General features: G+C 43.8%; 2 protein-coding genes across 2 annotated transcripts in view; both read left to right on the top strand.

The window, feature by feature from the left end:
• Nucleotides 1-2,998, top strand: part of LOC143767831 (5-hydroxytryptamine receptor 3A-like) — a 31,517-nt gene extending 28,519 nt beyond the window's left edge. The window contains exon 6 of the mRNA XM_077256353.1: nt 2,936-2,998. Coding sequence (XP_077112468.1) covers nt 2,936-2,998 — 63 coding nt within the window. The remainder of the gene's footprint in view (nt 1-2,935) is intronic.
• Nucleotides 2,999-3,117: 119 nt separating this feature from the next.
• On the top strand, nt 3,118-12,620 carry LOC143768813 (5-hydroxytryptamine receptor 3A-like). The gene is made up of 3 exons (XM_077257450.1): nt 3,118-3,298; nt 8,782-9,012; nt 11,503-12,620. The coding sequence occupies exons 1-3, from the start codon at nt 3,151-3,153 to the stop codon at nt 11,769-11,771; spliced, it is 648 nt and encodes a 215-aa protein (XP_077113565.1). The 5' UTR covers nt 3,118-3,150; the 3' UTR covers nt 11,772-12,620.
• Nucleotides 12,621-21,876: the final 9,256 nt, after the last annotated feature.

The raw sequence follows: 21,876 nt of genomic DNA, 5'->3' as shown, positions 1-21,876 counted from the left end.
TATCTCCTTGGTTTCCCAATTGATGTTTGGATTCTGTGACCATAACCAAGGAATTCCTAAAATTACAGGAAAATGAGGAGAAAATATTAACATAAATGAAAGGGTTTCCTGATGGTCTGGTTCCATCTTGCACTTCAGAAGCACTGTCTCCCGGTCTACTGACCCAGAAACTAATGGAGAACCATCCACCGTTTCCATGGTGACTGGTGAGGCTCTTAGTTGTGTCTTAATACCATGTTCCCTAGCAAAAGAAGAATCCATGAAATTTCCACCTGCTCCAGAGTCTATCATAGCAGAACTTGGTATCCACTGTCCCTCCCACAGAATCTGAATAGGAAGAGAACAATGTGAGTATTTCTCCCCTTGATCTTTAGGGGAAGTTGACATAACTGTTAGGGGAACCACAGCATCTATATGTAAACTGGTCTCCGAAACTTCTGACTCAGTGTCCGTATTGTCATAATCCCCTACTGCTGCCAATACTTTGTTAGGTCGCCTCGGACATTTAATAAGGAAATGATCCGATTGACCGCAGTAAAAACATAAGCGCTCACGAAACCGATATTCATGGCGTTCGTTACTCTCACGTTTTTGTAGTGAGTCCACTTGCATAGGCACCTCCTCAGCTTCCCGCGGGTTTTTGCTGGTAGTTTCCCTAGACGGAAGAGTAAAATTAGTGATGCGATTTAAAGCCGCCCATTTCTCTTGTCGGCGTTCAGTTAGGCGGATATCAATACGCACACAGTGCTGTAAAAATAACTCAAACTCCTATGGAGACTCTGAGCAAGCTAGCTCATCCTTGATTGTACTGGACAACCCTTTCCTAAAAATTGGCAATAAAGCATTGTTATCCCAGTTGGTATCCACTACTAACCCCTTAAATTCAGTAATATATTCTATGACTGAACGTTTCCCCTGGTGTAAGGAAAGCAAGGATTTTTCAGCGGAGGCACGGCGGCTGGGATCATCAAACATTTGCGCCATAGCTGCCAGAAAATCATCCAAATTATTTAGACGGACATCGCGACTTTCAACCATAGGATTTGCCCAAGCCAGTGCCCGTGATGTCAACAACATAATAATACATAGCACCTTAGATCTATCAGACTGATAGTAAGATGCATGTACATCAAAAAATAATATGCACTGATTAACAAACCCGCGGAATTGACTTCGGTCACCATTAAACCGGAAAGGAGGCAATTTAGGCATACTGGTGGGTGGTGTATGCTGAACAGGTGGTGTATGCTGAACAGGTGGTGTAACCTGAGCTTCTACCAAGGTACGTAAATCTTGGAGAGCCTGACCAAACACCTGCGCATTGTGGTTAGCCCGGGAGTCCATGTCTCTAATCTTATTTTGTACAGCCGCCATCTCCTGCTGCAAGGAGTTAATCATAGCGAACATCTTGTCTACCCATGTCTCTGTCATTGCCCCAGCAGAATCCTTTTTTTGGCTGGAGTATCCTGTAATACTATTGTAGGAACTCAAGGATTCTGATAGCGTGGGGCAATGAACAGACAGAGTCGGGTTTCTTTAGTGCAAATAGTGTATTTGTACAACAGCAATAACACCCAAAACAATATACTGATAACCCACAGTGTCCTGGAATGAAACAAGTCCTTGAAACATATACAGCAAATCGGCAGAGTTCTTAAGGCAGAGTCCTCAGCAAGGTGATCAAAAGGTGAGTGTGACAGGTGACGTGGTGCAGATTCAAACACTGTCGGTGCAGAAAGAGTCAAATCCAGGTATGAAGTAAACACAGGGAAGTCCAGAACAAGTCCACAAGTTCATCCCAGGTGTGGCATGAACACGGGTAAGTCCAGAAACTAGTTCACAAGTTGATCCCAGATGTGGCATAAACACGGGTAAGTTCAGAAACAGGTTCACATTTAAGTATTATAGCGGTGTTGTTTCCAACAGCTCCCACCTGGGGGAGTAAATGAAGGATTAAGTAGCAACACACAGTCCAGAAACAAAGTCCAGAAACATAGTTCCAAAAACACAGTTCTTACTAGGAGGAATGAACCATGGGTTAAGTTCCAAGTCAGCAGACTAATGATAACATAGAGAGTGTAGCTTACAACATATGCAAGGAATGTCCAGAGCCAGAGGTAGAGACACACTCAGAACCAGCAGCTGAGCTGAAGGAGAACAGAATCAGAATACTCCAGCAAAGAGGCTGACACCTGACCCGGGTTTTAAACAAACGAACCGGAAGTAGGGCAGACAAAAACAGCAAACTCCATCTTAACAAAGGGCAAAATCATTCACAAGGTGACCTGGAAAACCCGGAATACTGACACTTATATGCTGACGGAAGGATTTCCTTCAGTTGTGAACTGTAGGAGAATTTGATTGGACAGTGAGTTTTTAATTTTGCTACAGCTCCCCCGCAGGAAAAATAAAGTATTACACATTATTTAGTTTTCAGATGGAGAAAAGCTTTCTGCTCCAGGGAAAAAAATTCCCGGGTTCTCTAACATCGAATTTGATAATTAGTTTTAGACACAGTATATCAGTAGTTTTTCATAACATAGCTCCATTGAAAGTCTACTCTGGAGTTTGGATCTTCAGTGTCACAGAAGAACCAAAGAAATGAACCGGAACATAAGTTTGTATACATGCAACATATAGAAGCATGTTTACTCCGTGGTCACTTATCAGACTAAACCTAAGATAGAAGCAAAATGCAAGAGGCAAAATTAGCATATACTTTGTAGCCAGTAAGTAAATAGTAAATAACATAGGGTACTTAGTAAACAACGTAAAAAGCGTAAAATTCATACCACTGCATCAAGGTGTACCCAATCGGGACGGTCCTATCCTCTAATATTGAAACCTAACCTAGTGTCAGATGTACCCTGTGTTATTTGTGTTTACTATTTACTTCCTTACAGTAGGGTATATGCTTAGTTTCTTTCTATCTTAGGTAGTGCCAGAGGACCTAATGGTGATCTCAAAATTTCAGCCCCCATGTCTCTATGGCTTATGAAAAGAGTTTTTTAAAGGTGCCATAAGTTTATTTAGTAGCACTTTAATTTTTTTAATTTATTACTGTTTCATCTTCATTATTTTCCATAGATCATATTTAAGAGACATCCCTTGTACTATTTGGTTAACCTGATCATACCCAGCATCTTTCTCATGGCTTTGGACATTATTGGATTTTACCTCCCTATTGAGAGCGGAGAAAGGATTACATTCAAGATCACCCTCCTGCTGGGTTACTCGGTCTTTCTTATCATCGTTACGGACACATTACCGGCTTCAGCCCACACTACTCCTATTATAGGTATGAATGATCCAAGGGTATACATATCATTGATGCAACTTGGGGCTCAGGGGCCCTAGCGGTAAGGGGGCCGCTATCACCTCCAAAACTTGTGGAATTGTGCTTTATGATGAGATATTGGACTACAAAGAGCCCATATATTGTCCTTTCTCAGGGTGCTCTTCAGTCTGTGTCCATCAGTAGTATGATCCTATAGAAATATACAGTAAAGGAGTAACTATCTGGGACACATTGCATATCTGGACCCTGATATCGATGGTTGGATACACCCATATCTCAAGAACGGGGCCTTGGCACACAAAACAATGGAGAGATGGGTGCACATGCGCAACGCTCACATCACCAGTCATTTTTTTAAGGGATCTGAAATGATCAATATCTTCTCAATATGCCATAAAGGTTCAACAAATACCAGTCCCACCATTAGGACAGACATGTATCTCAAGCTCACAAATCCAGAGTGTGCTGTCAAAAGTGGAGAAGTGGCTGCGCATCTTTTCAGTTCAATTCCAGAGGTGCTCCAAAAATATTGATATCCTTTTGAAATGCCATAAATGTCCCTGACAATAGAACCTCTTGACATCGTAACAAACGTTTTATTTTTTATGTTTTATTCATAAGTAATTAGTACACATGAAGATAAGCAACGTTGTCACACTGTATATCTTATCAGAGAAATCCACTTTTTTCTCCTCCTGGATTGATAATTCTCATTTCATGGGTACAAATATGTCTTCAGTGACTACAGATTCTCCCATTACTGAGATAGGAGATGACAGTAGTGCTCATAATGTTCCAATGGAGAACTTGCAACATAATGTCTGTGTCTGCCTCTAGTTCCTCTCACCTCCTCCCTACATTGAGTTTTACAAGCACCAACTGTTATCTTATATCTCACTAATGGGGATATTTGTCCTCATTGAATAAAGATTACACCCATAAATTGAGAGTGAATGACCAGTCCAGGAGGAGAAAGAGGCAGATTTCTCTGATAAGATAAATTACAAAGTTTCTTATTTTTACTTATTTTTAGCATTGATTTATAAAATAAAAATTAAAACAATGGTTAATCTTTAATATCCTTCAGGAGCTAAGATGTTTATTTCTACTTCTCTTACCTATTCAAGGACAAAACCATTAATATATAGGATACATACAGTATAGTATATCATAGAGGACAAAAATCACATCTACAGAATGGGAGGAATAGAACTAAGCAACAGCACGTTTGAAAAAGACTTGGGTATACTAATAGATCACAGACTACACATGAGTCAACAGTGTGATGCAGCAGCAAAAAAGGCAACCACACTTCTGGGATGTATTAAGAGAAGCCCAGAGTTTAGAACATGTGAAGTAATTTTCTCCCTCTACTCCTCATTGGTCAGACATCATCTGGAATACTATGTCCAGTTATGGGCACCACATTGTAAAATAGACATTGAAAAACTGAAGCAAGTTCATAGAAGAGCTACCAGGATGGTGAGCGGACTGCAAAGTATGCCCTACAAGGAACGGTTAAAGGATCAGGAAATGTTTAGATTGCAAAAAAAAGAAGACTAAGAGTCGACTTAATAGCCAAATATCTGAAGGGCTGTCACAGTGTAGAGGGATCATCATTATTCTCATTTTCACATGGAAACACGAGAAGCAATGGGATGAAACTGAAAGAGAGAAGATAAAGATTAGATATTTGAAAAAACTTTTTGATAGTGAGGGTGATCAATGAGTGGATCAGGCTGCCACGAGAGGTGGTGAGTTCTCCTTCAATGGAAGTCTTCAAATAGAGGCTGGACAGACATATGTTTGAGATAGTATAGTGAATTCTGCATTGAGCAGAGGGTTGGACACGATGACCCTGGAAGTCCCTTCCAACTCTAACATTCTATGATTCTATATGATTATATGAAGTAGGCTCAGTGGTTAACACCATTTGATGTCTCGGTGGTTAGCATTGTTGCTTTGCAGCGCTGGGGTCATGGGTTTAAATCCTACCAAGGATAACATCTGCAAGGAGTTTATACATTCTCCCTGTGTTTGTGTTGGTTTCCTTCAGGTTTCCTCCCACACTCCAAAGACATACTGATACGGAATCTAGATTCTGAGCACCAACGGGGACAGCAGGGGTGGATTAAGGGTAGCCAGGGCCCTGGGCTGTTCAGACACTGTGGGCCCCCCCGGTCATGTGATGGGGTCATGTGACGGGGTCATGTGACGGGGTCATGTGACAAAGATTTTGTAAGCCGCCACCATAACACGGTAGACACTTTTGGCCGGGCCCTACTCTACTGTAACCTATTAAATATTTGTTAAAATATGCAATACAATTTAAGTATATTTTGATTTATTTTTCAATTTTTAAAATGACCAATAATATCACATACAAGGAACAAATACCACCGCACCATGACAGACCACATATTACAACTACAGTGATCGAATATCACATACAGGGAACAAATACCGCTACACCATGTCAAGACCACATATTACCACCACTTGGTGACCAAATAGCACATACTAGGGACAAATACCGCAACACCATTTCCAGACCAGATGTTACCACCACATAGTGACTGAATACTACAATACTGATCAGTGATAAAAAAACAAAAAAAAACACAATACTATCACCATAAGTGCCAGTATTCACAGGAGATCTGTACTTAGTATGCAGTGTCTGTGTAGAGGTTATACAGTGATCACTGGTGACATTATACACAGGACCTCTGTATATAGTATACAGTGTATAGTGTCAGTGTATAGGTAACACTGACTCACCAGTGACGTCTCAAGGTGAAGTCCTTCACCTTTCATCCAGCACAGACCGCCATAATTTCTTCCAGCCAGGGCTCGTCTCTGCAGGAAATAACACAATTATCTAGAGCTCCACTTGCAGAACACATTACTTAATTTTTCTCAACGTCTACATTACACCACATGAAGAAAAAAAGGCGATATAGTGTCACTCTGCAAAGTAACAGGACCACCCCCTCATTTAAAACAATATACTCAAAATAAAATAAATACATCACTGCAGTAATAATATCCCTTAATTAGCCCCTATGGTAATAATATTCCCCATCCTGGCCCCGTGTGTCTCATTCCTGGCTCCAGCCATATCTTCTCGCATCCTGCCCTCATGAGTATCCATTCTACCCAATATGATCTCCCCATCCTGCCCCATCTGTCTCCATCGCATCCATCCTGGCCCATGATCTTATCCTGCCCCATGTCTTTCATTCTGCCCCGTGTCTCCAATCATGACCCATATCTACATTCTGCCCATGTCTCCAGTCCTGCCCCCAGTGTGTCCAGCAATCTGCCCCAATGTGTCCAGCATATTACCCCCAGTGTGCCCAGCAATCTGCTTCAGTATGTCCAGCATACTGCCCCTAGTGTGTCCAGCATATTGCCCCCAGTGTGTCCAGCATTCTGCCCCCAGTGTCTCCAATATTGCCCCCAATCTTTCCAGCAATATGCCCCCAGTGTGTCCAGCATTCTGCCCCAGTGTGTCCAGAATTCTGCCCCAGTGTGTCCAGCATTCTGCCCCAGTGTGTCCAGCATTCTGCCCCAGTGTCTACAATATTGCCCCCAGTCTGTCCAGCAATCTGCTCCAGTGTCTCCAGCATATTGCCCCCAGTGTGTCCAGCATATTGCCCCCAGTGTGTCCAGCATATTGCCCCCAGTGTGTCCAGCATCCTGCCCCAGTGTGTCCAGCATCCTGCCCCAGTGTGTCCAGCATCCTGCCCCAGTGTGTCCAGCATTCTGCCCCAGTGTGTCCAGAATTCTGCCCCAGTGTGTCCAGCATTCTGCCCCAATGTCTCCAATATTGCCCCCAGTGTCTCCAATATTGCCCCCAGTCTGTCCAGCAATCTGCTCCAGTGTCTCCAGCATATTGCCCCCAGTGTGTCCAGCAATCTGCCCCAGTGTGTCCAGCATATTACCCCCAGTGTGCCCAGCATATTGCCCCCAGTGTGTCCAGCATATTGCCCCCAGTGTCTCCAATATTGCCCCCAATCTGTCCAGCAATATGCCCCCAGTGTGTCCAGAATTCTGCCCCAGTGTCTCCAGCATTCTGCCCCAGTGTCTCCAGCATTCTGCCCCAGTGTCTCCAATATTGCCCCCAGTCTGTCCAGCAATCTGCTCCAGTGTCTCCAGCATATTGCCCCCAGTGTGTCCAGCAATCTGCCCCAGTGTGTCCAGCATATTGCCCCCAGTGTGTCCAGCATATTGCCCCCAGTGTGTCCAGCATTCTGCCCCAGTGTCTCCAATATTGCCCCCAATCTGTCCAGCAATATGCCCCCAGTGTGTCCAGAATTCTGCCCCAGTGTCTCCAGCATTCTGCCCCAGTGTCTCCAGCATTCTGCCCCAGTGTCTCCAATATTGCCCCCAGTCTGTCCAGCAATCTGCTCCAGTGTCTCCAGCATATTACCCCCAGTGTGTCCAGCAATCTGCTCCAGTGTCTCCAGCATATTGTCCCCAGTGTGTCCAGCAATCTGCCCCAGTGTGTCCAGCATATTGCCCCCAGTGTGTCCAGCAATCTGCCCCAGTGTGTCCAGCATATTGCCCCCAGTGTGTCCAACAATCTGCCCCAGTGTGTCCAGCATATTGCCCCCAGTGTGTCCAGCATATTGCCCCAGTGTGTCCAGCAATCTGCCCCAGTCTGTCCAATATTGCCCCCAGTGTCTCCAGCATATTGCCCCCAGTGTCTCCAGCATATTGCCCCCAGTGTCTCCAGCAATCTGCCCCCAGTGTCTCCAGCAATCTGCCCCCAGTGTTTCCAGCATTCTGCCCCAGTGTCTCCAGCATATTGCACCCAGTCTGTCCAGCATTCTGCCCCTGTCAGTGTCTCCAATATTGCCCCCAGTCTGTCCAGCAATCTGCCCCAGTGTCTTCTCTCCAGCATTGCCCCCAGTGTGACCAGCAATCTGGCCATTCGCAAAGAAAAAAAAAACAAAACAAAGTTCTCCTCACCTGCCCTGTGCGCTCCAGCGGCGAGCTCCCTCCAGCAGCTCGCAGTCGCCGGCGACTGACAATGACATCAGACGCCGGCGACGTGTGTGCTGCGCCTGCGGCAGACTAAGGCTGCCAGCCTCCAATTGGCTGGCGGCTGTTAACTATTGACGTGCGGGCGCGGGCCCGCACGTCAATAGGTGAAACTGCTGCAGCGCCGGTAGGGGCCCAGTGAGCAGATGAGTCGGGGCCTGATGCGGCCCCCTCTCTGCCCACCGGTCCCATACGCCAGTCAGGGCAGTGATGCCCTGACTGGCGGCGGGCAATCTGAGCGGTAGCCAAGGGCCCCCCCACACCGCTGGGCCCTGGGCTGCCGCCCAGATTGACCCTATTATAATCCGCCCCTGGGGGACAGTGATGATATCTGTACATTGCTGTGGAACATGATGGCGCTATATAAGCAAAGCGTAATAAATAAGTATAGGTATGTTTATTTCCTTAGTGGATAATGATTGTTTTCCCTTCAGATTGCTATTTCCTGGTCTGTATGGCTTTACTTGTGATCAGCTTGACAGAAAGTATCTTCATCGTCCGAATAGTCAGTAAGAAAAATATCCAGCCGAAAGTACCAAAATGGATGAGGATATTAGTTCTGGAAAAGTTAAGCGTCTTGGTTTGTATGAAGGACAAAAACTGGCGCATCAAGCAAAAAAGGAATCTTTCCGATGAGCTGCAAGACAAAGAGGACACTAGTAGCGGTGAGTTCCGAACTGAAGGACTTTGAGGAATAGGTGATTGTTAAAACAGGGTCCTCATATAATTGTTTCCTCCATGTGTATGATAACTGCCATCATTAATGTAATCCCATTTGTTTAAAATTAAAAAAAATACAATTTGAAACATTTTTTTTATATAATTATAAACAAAAGACATATAGTATGTCCCTAATGGAGAAGAGAGAATTTCCAATTGTGTGAGATGTGATTCATGAAGCCAGATTGTCCAAACATTAAAGGAGTTGTCTGGTTATCACCTATCCACATAACTTATTGGTCGGTGGGGGGCCGATTGCTGGGACCTGCACTGATCGGTTGAAGAGGGTACCTTTATACCCGTTAGAGTGGAGCTGCATTTCGCATGCTGGACCGCCTCCCTTTGATTCCCTATGCGACTGCTGAGTGCTGCACTTGGCTTATTCCAGGTGCCTTATAGAGAATGAATGGAGCGGACCTGTTGATCCATTTTATAACTTGGATAAAAGTGCCTGTCGGGGATAAAAATCTCCAATTTGCTGATCAGTGCGTATCCGATTGGTGGGACCCTGGCGGAGCAGTAAGTTATCACCTATACGGTGGATTTGTGATAACTTGTTTTCACTAGACAATCCCCTTTACCAAACAGTGGGGCAGACTGTCAATAAGAATAAAAGAGATAGCTCAACTTTCATTTGTAAGGGCGTTGTCCTACAGCGTCTGCATCCGGCAGGCAAAGCCGTTGAATTTTTCTAGGCAAAGTCACTTCAGGAGAGAAATGCCTCATTTTTTCCTGAATTGAATTCATTGGTGGCTTTGCCGTCATTTTTCCAGGCGGTGTCTTTTCACCCAAACACTGAACATGTTACTTTTTTTAACCGCTTCAGTGTCCAAATCCTGGTTAAAAAAAAGTGACAAAAAGAGTGGAATATGTGCACATATATGTGCGGTTTTACCTTGCTGTGCACTGTGTTCAATTCTTGCGGTTGTTTTGTAGCGCTTTTTCAGGCGGTTTCCAAGCAGAATCCACCTGACAAAGACATCGTGTGCACATACCCTTCAGCTGCGCTGATAGAACGAGAGCTACTGACAGCAAAGATAACATTTTCTAATTGTGGTAATTCCATAACTTTTACCAGGGGTTGTACACACTCCCAAGTTGGAAACAAGAACATCTGGTTATTATATTAGACAAACCCTTGTAATCAGATGATAAAAACCAAGAAAGTGCCATATCTCCCTTACAAAATGGATATCTTTTTTTAAGAAAAACAGCTGCCACACCAATGGTAAAAATGGACGCACCGACCAAAAATGGATGAAAATCAAATGCAACACATTGGGTTGGGTTGTCCTATTTTGAGGATAATTTTTTTGCTTAAATGTATGTATTTAAAGCTAAAATTAATTTTTGCAATTGGGCCTCATTAAAAATTTTGCACCGTTTGGCTTTTCCAGGCTCTTTGTTTCCCGGAACATTAAACTTTGATGTAGTCTGTAGTCATAAATCAGCTGAGAGGAGTTCAGAGTTACAAAATCTTCTGTCAGATTTTCATAGAGATTCCGCAGCCAGCAATAGACAGGCAAACAATGCAAAATGCTTGATGAAACCCAATTGCAAAATTGATGTTTAGCTGGTTGCAGGATGTACTTGCTATGTACATACACTAGTCTAGTCCCCTAATCAACCAAAGAGGTACATGTAACGATTTTTCCCATGCAGACTGTTGTTCAATGTGAAAACTCAATCATGTGCACACTGGATCCGCTGGATCGTCACCCGAGCCTTATTCGAATCTGGTCACGGTCTTCTACTGGTGCTGCTTACCATCTTCTACCGGCTTTGCTTACAGTCTTCCACTGGCGTTGCTTACAATCTTTTACTGGTGCTGCTTATAGTCTTCTACTGGCATTTATTACAATCCTCTACTGGCATTTCTTACGGCCTTCTACTGGCGCGGGTCACGTGTCTCCCTCTTACCTCAGGTCACAAATCTTTCTGTCAGCTCAGGCCTTCTCTGGATTCTGACCGCTCTTGGACCCTTATGTGTCATTGGTGGCTGTAAGCCCATTTCAAAGCCACATGTCCTGACTGGTCCAGGCTCTGGTGCAAACTCCCCCCTTTCCAGCCCGGCCTTTTATATTTTTGTAACTGTGACACAGGTGTCACCTGGCCTGGTGTCATCTTCAATCTCTTCCTTGGGAACATACACTTCCACTCTTGGGGTTCCTAGTACTATAGTTCTTTCTTTACGTTCCCTTTTGCCTTAGACCAGCAGATGGCGGTGTTCGCCCACAGATACTCAGACACTAAGCATACTCGTCTTTTCTCCTGTCTGCTTCCTTACACACGCGCTGCATATTTCCTGAATGATCCATAAAGCCTACTTTCAAAGCTAAGTTTCACGAATGCTGGACCATTGTTTTGGCTCACACTTGTATTTTGTATTTCTCTATAACTGGAAAACTATGTAACCTTATATTTAATTTACACAGATAAAGTGGACAGATTTACTGGGATTAGTGAACCCTCGGCACAGACACCTGCAGTAATTAATGAACACTCGGAGATTATGGAAAGCATCTTCAATGAGATAGTGACCATCCGTCAGAATATTAAAGACCACAATGATCACAGAACATCTAATGAATGGCTGCTCATTGGATACGTACTTGATAAATTCCTTTTCTGGGTGTATTTGATAACTGTGATGACTTACAGTGTTACCTTAATAATATGTTGGTCAAATCATATAGTTGTCTAAAATTTGACGCTGAACAATAATTTTGTGCATAGGTGTATCAATAGTACATGTGAGAATCTGAAACTTTGTAATGTATATTAATATGAAAAGTGGCATCTTATAGCATCTTTCAAAGGGTTATTTCCCCCCCCCCCAAAAAAAAAAAAAACAACAATGTGTTTTTTTACATAATTGCTAACTGGTTTCTATCAGAGCTCAACTGTCCTGAACTTCTCCACAATAGAACTTGTAATTTCTAGGTAGTGCAGAGCTGAACTGCAACAGACAGATCAGTTATGCAAAACTGCAAAAAGCTGCTTTATTGATGCTTATGGCAGAAGATAATCTTCTGCCGTATGTATCAAAAGGGCACCATTGGAGGTTTTACATCACTGAAGTATCTTCTGCAGCCATCAAACACAGATCAGCACTGCATGTGTAAGTTCTAATGAGCCTAGTTACTACAAGCTTCTCTGTGGAAAAGTGCAGGACAGTTGAGCTCTGCTAAAAACCAGCTAACAGAGCAGTGATGTAAAAACATTCAGGCATCTATACTGATGTAGACAGCTGAAAAGAAAATTGGACCTGCAAAGGAGTGTACAAAAGCACACAGTACACAGAAAAATACTGTGAATTATGTGCTTAGTTTAGCTTAATATGCCAAATATCTGTGATGGATGCAGCTGAATCATCAACTCAGAGAGGTGGGGCTAGACACTAACAGACAGGAAAGAAGAGAGGTCTGCAGCACTGAGGAGAAGCAGAGTGCAGTGCTGCTGGGTAAAGTAGTTTTAGCAGTAAGAATAGGACCACCATTTTTAGTCATGTGAAGCTAGACGAATTGAGGGGGCAGACAGGAGGAAAAACTGGTACAAGAAAAGTTATATTGTGCTTAGCCACTATATTAACAATAAGTAACATGCATTTACTGTACTTGGTGAAAGCAGAAGGCAGGGAGGAATGAGAGGGGAGAATGCAGCTGCACCTGTTTTTCTAATTTTTGCTTAGCAAACAAAAAGGCAGGTAGAAGGGGAGAGGAGGGAGATGCCGCAGCAGCAGAAGACTTTCTCCTTTTTTTGTATGTTTCACTACATGCAGTGGGAATGAAACATGAGCAGCTCATGTAATAACTGAAGTTCATGATAAATGTTAATCATTTCTAAATGTATTGTCTATGAGTATAATGCAAACTATGTATTTTTTAGATTGAATTAACCACTTGAAAAAATTCAATCATGTATGGTGAATATGCAACTTTGTGAAACCATTAGCTGTACACAAAAGATTTATGAATAAATGCATATTAAAGTGTTTGTCTTTTCTATTTTTCTCAAGAAAAAGTTTATTTTGCGAAGTATAGTTAAACTGTTGCAAATCAATTGTGCTATCAGTGTGAAAACTACTATGATGTGGATTGACTTAGTTATCCACAAGATTGCATGGGCTAAGAGAGCTCCACTCCCAGTCTCTTTCCTCACATGCTTCCTCTCCCTTCACTGTCTCACACTAAACTCTCTAACCCCGCCTCCAGACCAGAACTTATACAGAACATATAGGGAAGATCCCCTGAAACCGGGTTTAGAGCTCCCCCTTCTGGTCTGGAGTCAAAAAAGTGTTGTATGTTTGTGTTACCTGCTATGGGGATCCCTCCTTACTTCCAGGCATGACATCACCCCCCTGAGGAAGGCAATGCCATTGTGGCAACCGGACTCTTGGAGTGCCACACATACTGTATAATCTCCCATAAATAGCATGATGGCACCAAACATATAATCCCCCACTTATAACAAGATCCCATCCCATCCTTGCATGCATGGCTCCCCCGGTCCCATTTTGTATGCATGGCTGTGCTCCCCGTCCTCCTCCGTCCTCCCCTGTCCTCTCCATCCTCCTCCATTATACTTACCCCCCTCACACGGTCGCTGCACGTACCTGCATCTCTCTCCCAGTGCGTCAGCTTCTTCCTGTGCCGAGCGGTCACGTGGTACCGCTCATTAAGGCCATGAATATGCACTCCACGCCTATGGGAGTGGAGTCGCATCCATATTCATGACCTTGAGCGGTACCACGTGACCGTTCAGCACAGGACGAAGCTGCCGCGTCGGGACAGAGATGCAGACAGATGGAGATGCAGCGAAGGAGGGTGAGTATTGATGTCTTCTGGAAGCCAGCGGCTGCAGCTGTCACTGTGCTACAGCCGCCAGCTCTCCGTGTGTCGCAGCATTCAGATGATGAATGCTGAGTGCCTATGTGCGCCCCGGTGATAATGAGCCACAAGGGCAGGCACCTGCAGTGTGCTCTGAGCCATGGTAGAACGGTAGTTGGGGACTCCTGGTCTAGAGCACTAAACAAGTTACTGGGTAAATCCCCCGCAATCTTATGGAAATATTGCCTCCATAATTACCTATTGTTGAGTTCCTGCAGCATCAGCCAGGGTCAGTGCATCCTTATAATAATAATGATCCCCATTGCACCTCCTTATAATAATGAACCCCCGTTGTGTCTCCTCTTAATCATGACCCTATTGTGCCTTACATTAATAATGACTCTATTGTATCTTCTCTTAATAGTGATCCCATTATGGCACCTCTTAACAATGACCCTCATTGTAGCTCATCTTAATAATGACCCCATTGTGTTTCTTTTTAATAATGACCCCCATTGTGTCTCCTTTTAACAATGATCCCACTGTCTCTCCTTGTCAAGCACAGTGTAGGACAGACTAAGAGCAACACAAAGAGATAAGGGAAGGGGGCCCAACATTAGGAAAGTGGGGAGTGGAGACCCCTGGGCAGGTCTAACATTACCCTGTCTGCCCTAAGAGACCCTAAATAGGTTTCACACCTATCACCGAGCAAGATACATAATCCCTGCCAGACCCTAGCAATAAAACCTGCTTAGGGAAGGAAGGTGTGAACGATGGTCGAACAGCACTAACATTAAAGACAGCTAGGATAAATTAAACAAGTGAGACACTTAGCTTTAGTTGGCTCAAAGAGAAACACTGACGCCCTCCAAACTTCAAATTGGATGCCAGCAGACTGCTACAGCTCCAAACCCCAATAAAGAAGAGCAAATAGAAAATATCACCCACAACTCCCAACAGGAAGTTGGCTGTTATAAATACCCAGGTCCAGGTGTGGCCAATAGCACCAGGGGAAGTGGCCGCTAGTCTGCAAAAACTTCTGAGACCTTCTGCAGGTTGAAAACGAAGACATCTCCTGATTATGAAGCTCAAGTTTCCAAAGGGTTAATCAAGTCTCTTTTTGCTTTGGGATAGCTGGACATGCCACAATAAAATGTTCTTTCCTAACAAAATAAACATAGACCCTTTTTCTTGCAAATGTCGGGAGAAACATGCAACATAAATGCACCTCCCAACTGCATGGGTTCCTCAAACTTCACAAGTATAGGTTCACCCCTGGACCTTTCCTCCAACACCGGGATCTTGTCCCAAAAAGAGGGCTCGGAAGCAAATGGTCTTACCCATCAGTCTCGCAGACGTCTATCCACCCGAATAGTCAAGACATGGCAGCCTACAAAGACACTGGAGTTTCATACACTGCTAATGCGTCCTTTATCCTTTCAGTGAGGCCCTGAAGGAAATGGCTTCTGAGAGCCAGGTACCATAAACGAAACAAGGGAGACATTTAGCTTGAGTAGATTCAGAGAGAAACACTGACGCCCTGCAAACTCCAAAGAGGATGCTAGCAGACTGCTACAGCCCAAGCCTTAACAGAGAAGTGCAAATAGAAAATATCACCTGCAACTCCCACCAGGAAGTTGTGAGTTAGAAACACCCAGGTCCAGGTGTGGCCATTAGCATCGGAGGAGGTGGCTACTAGTCTACAAAGCAAACTACTGAGACTTTCTGCAGACAGATGCAGTGCAACGGTCTGCATCCTCTGACACATTTGTGACACTCCTCTTAACAATATAAACATAAGGATGGATGACCTCGGGGAGATGAAAACATCCAACACCGTGGAGACACCATCACGTGTTTCTCAACGCAGTGATCCAGAACACTGCCCCCATCCCTAAAGGGAAATATGCAAATGCATGTAGAAAAGCCACGGAGACACCATCACGTGTTTCTCAACGCAAGCAATGAATAGCCAGGTCTTTCACCGGGAAGGAACAACCACGGGAAGGGCAGCATCCAATAAAGGAAAACCACCTATGCCAAAACATGGTCTCCATCCACAGACAGCTGTTTCGGGGTATTTGCCCCTCATCAGTGTGGAGTAGGAAACTGGCTATTAGGAGCAGTGCCTAGTGAAAAGACTATAAACATAATGATGAATGACCTCGGGGAGATCAAAACTTCCAACACTGCCGAGAGACCATCACGTGTTTCTCAACGCAGTGATCCAGAACACTGCCCCCATCCCTAAAGGGAAATATGCAAATGCATGTAGAAAAGCCGTGGAGACACCATCACGTGTTTCTCAATGCAAGCAATGAATAGCCAGGTCTTTCACCGGGAAGGAAAAACCACGGGAAGGGCAGCATCCAATAAAGGAAAACCATCACGTGTTTCTCAACGTGATGGTGTCTCTGCGGCTTTTCTACATGCATTTGCATATTTCCCTTTAGGGATGGGGCAGTGTTCTGGATCACTGTGTTGAGAAACACGTGATGGTGTCTCCGCGGTGTTGGATGTTTTGATCTCCCCGAGGTCATTCATCCTTATGTTTATAGTCTTTTCACTAGGCACTGCTCCTAATAGCCAGTTTCCTACTCCACACTGATGAGGGGCCAATACCCCGAAACAGCTGTCTGTGGATGGATACCATGTTTTGGCATAGGTGGTTTTCCTTTATTGGATGCTGCCCTTCCCGTGGTTGTTCCTTCCCAGTGAAAGACCTGGCTATTCATTGCTTGCGTTGAGAAACATTGATGGTGTCTCCGCGGCTTTTCTACATGCACTCCTCTTAACAATGACCTTCATTGTATCTCCTCTTAATAATGACACAGATAGTGTCTCCTCTTAATAATGATCCCCAAAGTGGCTCCTTTTAATAATCAACTCCCCCATTGTGCATCCTGTTAGTTATGACCCCCATTGTGTATTCTATTAGTAGTAATAAAGTCCATCTGTGCCTGTCAAATATTCAAACTAAACTAATACTCACCTCACCCCACTCCCATGCTGAGTGGTGATGCACTCCGCCACTCCAGCTGCTGCCTGCATTAGCAAGCAGCAGAGCAGGGAGTGCATGGCGCTCTGGTCAACTACAGCTTTCCACAGTATTGGCATCCTGAAGAGACCGTTACTGTTGAAAGTATTGTGGGCCGATGTAGGAACAACCCATCTGGTATTTGCCAGAATTACTAGATGGCCAGTCCTGGACTAGATTTACCCTCTCTATTTGCATGGTTTGGGAGGGCTGTAATATATGTTCAGGAGAGCATATCATAGACTACCTCCAAGGATATCTGCAATTATCATCTTAACTAGTAATTTATCTAAATCTGTATTTCCTGCTTTATCTTAATACTTACCTTGTAATGTCTTCACATCCTGTTCCGTCCAGATGTGTCCGGATCTCAGAATTCCAAGCGGCGGAAGTTCACCAACCTCCATGTTGGGACACCCAAGTGATGGGTTTCTCAATATGGAAACTGCTGGTGGTACCAGCCTCATGCTTGGTACCACCAGCGGAACACTGTCACACCACACACACACACATACATACACACTGTACACGCTGTACCCACAACACACACACACTGTATACGCTGTACACACCACACAAACACACACTGTATATGCCGTACACACCACACACACACTGTATATGCTGTACGCACCACACACACACTGTATATGCTGTTTGCAGCCTCTTGTGTGGTACCACCAGCGGAACACCTTCGCGTACACGCCGCCACCGGGATCAGCTGAATGATTCACTGACCACCGCCATCTTTGCACAGGAGGAGCGCATGTGCAGTTTTGTGACCACTGCTATCTATCTGCACAAAGATGGCAGTGGTCTGATTTACTGTGCCTGCGCGAATTCCGTGCAGGCGCAGTGAATCATTCGGCTGATCCTGGTAGCAGATGTGCGACGTGTCTACAGGCAGAGGAAACTGGTTACATTAAAGGGGTGTTCCCACAAACGAAAGTTCATTTTAAAAATTGTCTGTGTCTGACCATGTATGGAGCATACCACATCTCCTGGGGAGGGGAGGAAGCAAAAGACAATACTGACATTACAGCAGGGGATCACAGAGGATTCATTTTGTCAGGTAAAATATTTCACTGACTGTTTTTAAACAATATTTTACCTCACAAAATGTATCCTCTGCGTTCTCCTGCTGTAATGTCAGTATTGTCTTTTGCTTCCTCCCCTACCCAGGAGATGTGGTATGCTCCGTACACGGTCAGACACAATTTTTAAAATGAACTTTTGTTCGTGGGAAAACCCCTTTAAAAAGCAAATATCAACGCCAACATGGCCCCTCCTAAAAAGTACCCCAATGACAATGAAAGGAAAAAAGCAAAGGCATAATGTCGAAGACAACAGCGGGTAAATTTTTCCATGTTAATAAAATATTACCTTTACCTACTTTGCTTTCATTTTAACACAGGGGGAGGGGTGAGTGCACATAGGAAAGAGGTCACAGGGGGGAGACAGCTCAAATGAGAGAGCACATGAGGGAAGAAGACAGCACAGTGGTGAAGAAAAAGAGAGCACACAAGGGGGAGAGCACATGGGGTACACAGCTCAAAGAAGAGATGACATGAGAGGGGAAGACAGCAGATGGGAGAGAGAAAGTGCACAGGGGTAAGAGAGACAGAGCTTAGGGGGAGACAGCTCATATGGGACAGCACATGAGGGGAGAACACAGCACAGGAAGGAGAAAGACAGCAGTCAAGGGGGAGAGCACATGGGGTAGACAGGTCAAAGAAGAGAGCACAAATGGGAGAAGTCAGCATAAGGGGAAAGAGAGAGTGGACCGGTGGGTGAGCACATGGATGGGAGAGATTCTCAAGGCTGCAAAGCCTGTCCCCATCGTGACTTTACCGCCCTCCTGATGCAGTAGCATCGGGCCTCCATCTAGTAGCTAATAAGAATAAATCGTTTAAATAAAGCAAAATACAGGAATAGTCCCAAGGTGATACAAATAGAGAAATCATGGGATTCATCGCCAATTTCTTTCTGGGTAAATGGTGGCCATATTGAAAGTTAATATGGTTTTTTAGGAGTTGTTTGGCTTTTTGAGCTGAATACTCAAACACTTAAAATAGACTTTACAAAGATTAACAGGTTTCACAAAACTGTTACTAAAAGGTTGTACAACCGTCTCACACTGCAAAGTCTTTAACAACTCAAACACTTCACATAAAATAATAACAGCACCCGAGCAAACCTAAAACGAAGGTGTCGTTTCAAGCAGCACGGCGGTGCCTTGTTCAGTAACATCAGCAAATGCAAACATTGCTTCACGCTTTATATATTGTTTGGTAAAAAAAAACTTTACAAGTACAGTGAAGTAGCGCTTCATATCTATCCTGTAGTGATCTTGATTTTCCATAATGAAGAGGACAAATGCACGATGCTTGCTGGGCGTCTGACGGCAGCAATGAAGACAGATGAATGTAAGGGGCCACATAGTTTCCTGGTTAATCTGCAAACCCACAAATGCATTATCCCTTTAGTGACCAACCAATTTTGACCTTAATGGCCAAGCCAATTTTTTACAATTCTGACCACTGTCACTTTATGAGGTTATAGCTCGGGAACACTTCAGTGGACCCCACTGATTCTGAGAACGTTTTTTCGTGACATACATCTTGCTAGTGGTAACATTTCTTCGATATAACTTGCATTTATTTATGAAAAAAACGGAAATTTGGCCAAAATGTTGAAAATTTAATTTTTGTGCCCTTAAATCAGAGAGTCATGTCACACAAAATAGTTAATAAATAACAGTTTCGACATGTCAACTTTACATCAGCACAATTTTTGGAAAAATATATATTTTTTAGGAAGTTATACGAGTTAAAAATTGACCATCGATTTCTCATTTTTCCAACAAAATTAAAAAAAACTTTTTTAGGGACCACATCACATTTTAAGGGAGTTTGATGGGCCAATATTACAGAAAATACCCAAAAGTGACACCATTCTAAAAACTGCACCCTCAAGGTGCTGAAAACCACATTCAAGAAGTCTATTATCCCTTCAGGTGCTTTATGAGAACTAAAGCAATGTGGAAGGAAAAAATGAACATTTTCCTTTTTTCACAGAAAATTTATTTTAGACCCAAACTTTTTTATTTTCACAAGGGTATCAGGAAAAAATGGACCACAAAATTTGTTGTGCAATTTCTCAAGAGTATGCCGATACCCCGTATGTGGGGAAAAGCCACTGTTTGGGCGCATGGCAGGGATCAGAAGGGAGGGAGCACTATTTGACTTTTTGAATGCAAAATTGGCTGGAATCAATGGCGGGTGCCATGTCGCGTTTGGAGACCCCATGATGTACCTAAACAGTAGAAACCCCCCAGTTCTATCTCCAACCCTAACCCAGCCCTTCCACTAACCCTAATCCCAACCCTAACCACAACCATAACCCTAACCACAACCGTAACCCCAATCCCAACACCATCCTATCCCCAACATCCCAACCGTAACCCCAACACAACCATAACCCCAACACAACCCTAACCACAACACAACCCTAACCCCAACACAACCCTAACACCAAACAACCCTAACAACAACACAACCCTAACCCTAGCCTCAGCCCTAACCCTAGCCCCAATCCTAACCCTAGCCCAACCCTAACCCTAGCTCTAACCCCACCCTAATCCTAGCCCCAACCCTAACCTCAGCCCCAATCTTAACTTTAACTGCAAAAAAGTAATCTGGGGAACATGTCAAGCTAGAGTGCCCATAGTAGAACAAACCCAAAATGAAAGATAAAAGTCTAATGTTCTCCCACATGCTCACAACCACAGTGGGGGAGCCTACAGAGGAGACATAATTCAAGAAACAGGGACACTCCTACTACCAATGTTTGTAAAACCGAAAAAAATGGAGTACACGTCCGAAAATAGTTACATAATACTTTATTCAGTAACAAAAATAACAACAACCATGTGACAGATTACTTTATAAAAATTACAAAAAGATTGCCCCCAGAAAGACCGCCCCCTGACGAAGCCGACGCGAAACGCGCGTTGGGGCAACGGTGTGGTCCAGTCCTGACGCCAGCATTTGGGTAAGAGTTCGGGGATGGGATTGATTGTATGATCAATGAACGTACGAGCCTGTGTACAGGGCTAATTGCACTTTCCTATACGGTCCCACGCGATCCCCGGCTCAGTGCCCGCATTATTTATTGCACTATGCACTTGATTTTTTGTATATGGCATCAGTTATGGGCTGCACTGTTTTTGGTCTGTGCTACCTATCCTTGTCTGAAATCTTTTTGTAATTTTTATAAAGTAATCTGTCACATGGTTGTTGTTATTTTTGTTGCTGAATAAAGTATTATGTAACTATTTTCGGACGTGTACTCAATTTTTTGTTTGTTTTACAAACATTTAGAGTGCCCATAGTGTTAGGGACAGGGAAGGAGCCCCTGGTCCCGGGACACCCGACTACAGTCGTGACATTATATGTCCAAAGTAGGCAAGTGGTGGAGCAAATATCAGCAGATTGGTGGAGGTGCTGGCTGGAGGACAGACCCGTTTGTTCTCATATTGATGATCTATCTTAAGAAATAGTTTTCAATATATTAGCTCTTGGCAAACGTATTAAGTACTTAAATGTAAACTTAGAAGTAATTTCATGAGTGCCTCACCTTCATATAATCTAAAAGAAATTATTTTAGGCAACCAAGATAGCAAATAATTAAACAATAATGGTTTATTTGGAAATAATATTCCACTTGCAAGACCGACAATATTAGGAAACTTCATTATTTGATCATTCATCGCTATCATTTCAAATTAGGAATATTTCCTGTACATTTTGTTGCACTTGTGACATGCATTTTTAATGCGTCACATTATCAGCAGTACTACAGACCACAAAGTAGAATGTTCTAAAAACTTCAGTAATGTAAATTAACATCTCCAAAGACTAAGTGCACAAGCTTACAATAAG

The sequence above is a fragment of the Ranitomeya variabilis genome, chromosome 4 (genome assembly GCF_051348905.1).
Source record: "Ranitomeya variabilis isolate aRanVar5 chromosome 4, aRanVar5.hap1, whole genome shotgun sequence".
Lineage (NCBI taxonomy): Eukaryota > Metazoa > Chordata > Amphibia > Anura > Dendrobatidae > Ranitomeya > Ranitomeya variabilis.
The sequence above is the reverse complement of the archived record's forward strand: the minus strand, read 5'-3'. Positions and strand labels throughout refer to the sequence as shown.